Raw genomic sequence first — 6,342 nt, forward strand, 5'->3', positions numbered from 1 at the left:
TGGTAAATATAATTTAATTTAGAATATGACGTGAAAAAGTGCCTGTGAAGGCCTAATTTCTGAATAAATGATTTGATTTTGGAGAAAAAAAAGAAATGTTTTTTAGGGGAACGCAAACCGAGATGAGCTTGTTAAGTCGAGGCTTATTTAAAATTCCATAATAAATCAAAGTGTCCATTTATTACACTTCCGAAGAACAAAGCAACACAAACAAAATTACCCAATGACGAGAGAAGTACTCTGCAAAATGAAAGATGCTCCTTTCAACCAGATCCCGAACTTGCTTTGACATCAGAGAATGAAGAGTTCTGAAACAAGATATAAAAAGATGAATATGATATTTTTAAATGGGTGTGCGCAGGGTAAAGCAATTTCCAGCTGTCTCATTCATAAATCTTGTGTGTGACAGACATACGAGTAGACGACCCATGACTATTTCGTTTCAACTCTTTCGCACGTATGGTTTGTGACTGAGATGGACAAAAGTCTCGTGCGCCCCATAACTTTACTTACGTAACTTGATACACAAAATTTGCAATTTATTCCGTCTATTACAGTTTATACCGATAAGAAGTTTTTTGACCACCACTTGCTTCCCATTAAAACATCGTGAGGTAACCTGCACACTGGTTGACAATTCAGTTCACTAGTGTGTATGCGACTACTTGCCACTACTTACCGACGGGTAAGTAGTCGTGAACGTCATGCCAGATGCCTTTAGGCCACCTACATAAAATCTGACACCAATGTTAGCAATAACACACTCGATAAAAGGAAAAATCCTGAAGGTCAACTAGTAGAGAATGCTTTTAGCATTAAGTCGACCCTTTGTATCTTATTGGTAAATAAAGTTATTATAAATTACTTTAAATCTGACAAACGAACTTACGCAAAGAAGTGTTCAACTTGGAAGGTAGACTCCTTCCGCTTCATCGCCACATAAACTTGCCAGTGCTTCCTCATCTTAATCATGGTGTCAGCGACGTCTATTATCCAATTGTCCATCAGCTCGGACCTGGTCTCCTGGCAGAGTTTGTTCAATCGCTCGGAGAACTCCGAGGGGTATTGCGGGAAGGGCAGCCCTTCTTGCATCTTGTTCATGTCACAGATGTACATGTTTTGGTATCTGTTGGGGTGAAACAAGTCAACAATACCTTCTCATCGGGGCTTTAGTGAACCAGCGAGAAGATATTTATTTATTTGTTAGTACACAACATACTTAATAGTGTAAATATGTTGAGATCCTATGCTCCGCAGTAAGCGAATACAGGTTAAATGACGAAGAATCTAACGGCATATTCCTATGTAAATAAATACGACACCTACTACTCTTCAGCTCTTCTTACGAAGACGTTTCAAAAATTTCCAAAAAGTATTGTTAGTTACAAATCTTTACTAAAATGACTTCAAGATGCAGCCATTTGAACATGCACACTTTCATTGTTAGAACTTACTTTAATTGTTTCATGATACAGAGGAATAAAAAGCGATAATAATATGTAACAGTTAAAAAAACTTGGGGAAACTTTATCATATGTCCTTAATACCTTGCATACCTATGAACCAGTCTGGGAAATAATAAAATATAATCGTGGGAGAGCTCAACCCGCAAAGAAGAAGAAGAATACCTGTCATGCCACAGTCGCACCAGCTCCCTTATAACCGCATTCCCGTGGTAATACCGGTACGACATGGCTTGCTGCGCGCGCACGTACGCGGTGTGCCACGGCATTGGGGCACGGACCACTAGCGCAGGCCATAGCGGAGGCACGAAGGCAATCTTCAGCCTCTTCTGTTCTGCTGGGTCCTCTAGGATGTAGCAAAGTAGGCTTCTGAAAGGTAAAATTAACACGCCTGTTGTGATAACTTACGCCTAGCGTGTCGAGCGTGCATCAGTTCCAAACCCATACTCTCATATGTATATCTAAAAATATATATATGTATACCTAATTACTCACCTCTTCATGGCTACAACAAAGTAGGCCCTAATTTCAGACTCGCATTGTCTCACACACGCGTTGTAAGTAAGAATTAGAAGCCTTTTCTTGATGTGGGCTGTCTGCTTGTCTACTTCTGTTTTAGCTCTCTTGTAAAGGAAGTACGGGAAGTCTGGGATATGGTTTCCCACTAGTGCCTGCAAATATAATTCGTTACATTTCACATTAAGTCAACTCAATTTAATTTATACTTTATTATTATTCAGAGCCATCAGGCGTCCCACTGGTGGGCAAAGAACCCTACATTCTTTCTATTCGATCCTGTCCTGTGTTGAATTGTCCAGTTTTTGCGGAATCTACCTAAGTCATATGCCGTCTGGTTCTAAGCTCGGTCCCCGACTTAACGGAGCACCATAACCGGAGAGCTGACATGAAGAGATTAATTAATACAGAGGAAGGTACTGAAATTTGTCAACATCGTGACAAGTGGAAATCCCTAATCTCTACCCCACGAAAAATATGCGTGATAATAGAGATAATATGATAATCCATCTGGTTATATTCGTTTACCTTAACGGTAACAAGAATTTTACGTGTTCAGCTTAGTTTGGTCCTACGGCAAAAATTTTCGTGCTTGGTCAGTTGGCAAGGAAATGAATGGATGAAGGAAATGGATGGATTCTCACCACGTTCAAGTAGTACTCGATCCGCTCCAGGTCCTTGGGGTGTATGTACCGGTAGTGCTCCTCCTCCGTCACCTGCAGCATCTCCAGCTTCTGCTGGTCAGGGTCGCGGGGCAGCTCGAACTCCAGCCTCTCTAAGTGTCTGACAAACAAATCAATATTGGCAAACACGCACACTAGCGCTAAAACCAAATATGTGTAATTTACATGTATCAACCCAATTAAATAATACCTTTTCAGTGCCTCCGCAGCAGCCCTCTCGGCTTCCTCTTTCTCCCTCATTTTCTTCTCTCTTCTCTGCCTCTTAGCCTCAACTTCTGCAGCCTTTCTCCTATTGTACTCTCCTGACACCAGGTCGTCCAGACGGACCAAACCTAGTAGTTAACGTGTTTCATTTAATAGTCCCATTTCCTCTATAACTGAACACCAGAAGTTGTAGATCAAAGATGTGGAATGTATTCAGTTTGACTAACCAGTCTACAGATCTATAGGCTATATAATGTGCTGCCCGTGGCAAACTTTTCTTTCAAAATAAGTTTTATACGTTAACATGATATATTTATATAATTACTAGCTACGCCCCGGGATTTTCTCTGCCTAAACACAGATTTGTCACTTAGACAAGAGTATCATCAGTTGTACTAAATCTATGGTTCAAACATACTAAGCGAAACAGGAATCACATAACTTTAGATAAATACCTTTAGGCAGTCGGTTCTTCTTCTCTTGCTCCTTTATCTCCTCCAACCTCTCTCTTTCCCTCTCCTCGTAGGACTTGAGAGGGGGGAACTGCAGCTCTCCGTTCGGTCCGATGGGCCCGTACAGGTTTGGCGGCTTGCGGCGCTTCGGCGGCATGTTGATCAGACGCATGATCTTGCTCGCCGGAGTGTAGCAGTTACCTGTTATTTTTTAAATCAAATATCTCTCTCTCTCTTTCTCTCATCCTCGCGTATACCCGCGTCAGGATGACGTCAGGAGTCTTAAGCTACCCTTCGAAACGATCCATCTATTTTCCCGATCAGTCAACTTGAGCATGCGGTTTACTTTCCCAATGGATGTACTTTTCCATACTTACGGAGCTACAAGCTTCAAGATCTTGTTACATTCAACGCAGGACAAAAAAATCATGTCCGGCGCATAAATAACTTTTTTTAATACCAGTGAAACTAAATAAAAACTTGTAAAAACTGTGACCCATACCGATCGAGTCGACTGGCTTGGCATGATCGAAGCCGTCTCTGTAAGGAACTCCCATGGTCCAAGACTTCCGCAGCATCAGAGGAGGAAACTCGCTGCAGCCACCTTCGCTTTCTCCTGTTCAAAATTACTCAAAATCACAGCTTATTTATGTATTCCGATTTGGAGATGAGGATGACATGTTTATACTACTTAGACATCTTCAAACTATTGGACTTATTCATAGTCGTATTTCCTCATGTCTGAGGGTCATGGTCATTATGTGGAATGAAACACACACAACAACTCTTCCTTGGCACTATTAATGGAGTGGTTTGCCATTGCCTTTTCCATTTCACACACATGTTAATAATCAACCAGTGTGCAGGTTTCGTCACGATGTTTTCCTTCACCGGAAGCAAGTGGTGGTCTATGAAAACTACTATACATGAGTCAGATTGGTATACAAACTCAGTGGCACGAGTTAGTATTCGAACATGGGATCTTTCGATCCACAGACGGGCGTCTTAACCATTATACGACCACCGCTTTGGAACTTTACTACCTAGTCATAATTCGCTTTTGACTTAGTCGCCCAACTCAAGTAACACTCATGATCTCTCTCTGTTCACTACGTCAGCATACCCATTCGTTTGAGTGTCGGCAGTCCACGTGAATCCCGGCAAACAACGCCTCCCTTCTTATATCGACGACTAATAAACTCCTAATACATACCTATTCTAATTGACTAACTAGAATACACATATTACCCTCAGGATAGAAGTTATTAGCCGCCCGCAGCAGCTCGCTGTCCCGGTCCACTTCGTCATCATACCCCGCTCGTCTGAGTGTCGGCAGTGAGGGCTGGGTGCGCGGGGGCCCTGTGAACCTTGGCGGACAACGCTTCCCTCTCGACGTCGATGGTTTCACCTTCTTGCCGTCGCCGCTAGCCATTTTTAGGGTCTGTCTATGATAAAATTAAATTTTAGTTCCTGCGAACTCTGATTGGAATACGATCCTTTTGTTGTTCAATTGTTTTTATTATTTTCAGTATCAGATAAGCTATTTATATATTTTAAAAATCTTTTATTTCAGATTTATGTCACAGTGATGGGCAAAAGCTCTCCTAGAATATCTATGTATATTTTTAACGACATCAATATCGATAATAAGGAATAAATGGATTTCAATGAAATTGACACATATATAGACTAGAACTGTAGGAGTTACATAGGCTACTGTTTATCACGTAATAAAAACGCGTACAAAGTACGTACCTACGCGACCTTTAGTTCAGAATGCACTTTTTGTTTTTTTTTTTCCTGTATGTTATGTGTGTGTTTGTAGCGTTTTATTGAACCTATTTCTATTCTATTATGTAACTAATACCATGAACGTGAAAGTTTGTTTGTGTGGATGGATATTATGATGACTTAGTTACTGGACTATGTTCGTTACTGGTGACACAAATATCATGACCCAAATATTCTCGTAAAATTTACAAATATAAAAAAGACGTAGTAGGCTTCAAAAATAAATTAATTTACTTACTTTAACGAAATAAAGAACTTTTATTTACAAAAAAAGCACACACTTGTTGAAATTCATCATTTGATATGAGTGACGCCTGAACGACGCGTTGCCATAGCGACCCAATTATTTTCTTCGTTGCTTGTAAACAATGCCATTTGTTGTCTAGCCAGTCTCATAATAGTTTTTGATAAACTTCATGACTACAGCTTGCAAGCTTGTTACTATTTAAGAGGTTGGGCTACCGATGATAAGAATAACAATACTTTGGAACAAAAAACCGCTCGAGTTTTACCCGTAGCTTCATGGCCGCCAAGAGTGGTAGACCAAGCCAATTCCGATCGCCACTTTTAAAATATGGCTAGAAAATCGCATTTATTTGTTAGTACTATGGTTCCTAAACCACAATTCGCGAATTGTGGTTCAGGAACCATACCATGCCATGGTGTAATTCGTAGACAAATAATCTAATATTCGTTGTCTCCGTGTCATCTTTTGCTTTATACAAACTGGTCATCTCGTTTCTCATATATTTTTATGTAAGGTAATTATCTATGTGTCGATAATAATATATCGATGTGAAACACATCGATATATATATATAACCTGTTTTGATATACCTTTTGACTATGTACATTATGTACTTTTATATATTATTAGAAAAAACATTGTAAGAAACAATAATGGTAAGCCGATCTGGCATGATAGGGACCAACACTGTTCAAATGAGTTTCTCTCGGCATTTCTTCTCATCAGTGGTCGTTCCGAAATGCCAGTAGTTTGTAGCTTGTGAGAAATAACTATAAATATAAAAATTGACGAGAAAAAGTGCCTGTGAAGGTCTAATTTCTGAATAAATGATTTGAATTTACAGCTTAAAATATTGGCGTTGACTTTTACCACGTAGGAATAAAGCCGTGATACTGCATCTCATAGATAAAAGAAACTGCATCTGAATCATTCGTTTCACTCAGACAATAGATACGCGTATTAGAAATTCACGAGAAGGAACGGGA

General features: G+C 39.9%; 1 protein-coding gene across 1 annotated transcript in view; it reads right to left on the bottom strand.

Moving 5' to 3' along the window:
- Window positions 1–5,433, bottom strand: part of Dnah3 (dynein, axonemal, heavy chain 3) — a 62,055-nt gene extending 56,622 nt beyond the window's left edge. Inside the window, exons 1-10 of the mRNA XM_053751562.1 lie at window positions 5,348–5,433; window positions 4,567–4,763; window positions 3,821–3,934; window positions 3,322–3,519; window positions 2,853–2,994; window positions 2,624–2,762; window positions 1,959–2,134; window positions 1,629–1,832; window positions 890–1,126; window positions 221–308 (exon numbers count right to left, since the gene is read on the bottom strand). Coding sequence (XP_053607537.1) covers window positions 221–308; window positions 890–1,126; window positions 1,629–1,832; window positions 1,959–2,134; window positions 2,624–2,762; window positions 2,853–2,994; window positions 3,322–3,519; window positions 3,821–3,934; window positions 4,567–4,750 — 1,482 coding nt within the window. The 5' untranslated portion in view covers window positions 4,751–4,763; window positions 5,348–5,433. The remainder of the gene's footprint in view (window positions 1–220; window positions 309–889; window positions 1,127–1,628; window positions 1,833–1,958; window positions 2,135–2,623; window positions 2,763–2,852; window positions 2,995–3,321; window positions 3,520–3,820; window positions 3,935–4,566; window positions 4,764–5,347) is intronic.
- Between the last annotated feature and the right edge of the window lie 909 nt (window positions 5,434–6,342).

This window comes from Plodia interpunctella, chromosome 11 (assembly GCF_027563975.2).
Source record: "Plodia interpunctella isolate USDA-ARS_2022_Savannah chromosome 11, ilPloInte3.2, whole genome shotgun sequence".
Taxonomy (NCBI): domain Eukaryota; kingdom Metazoa; phylum Arthropoda; class Insecta; order Lepidoptera; family Pyralidae; genus Plodia; species Plodia interpunctella.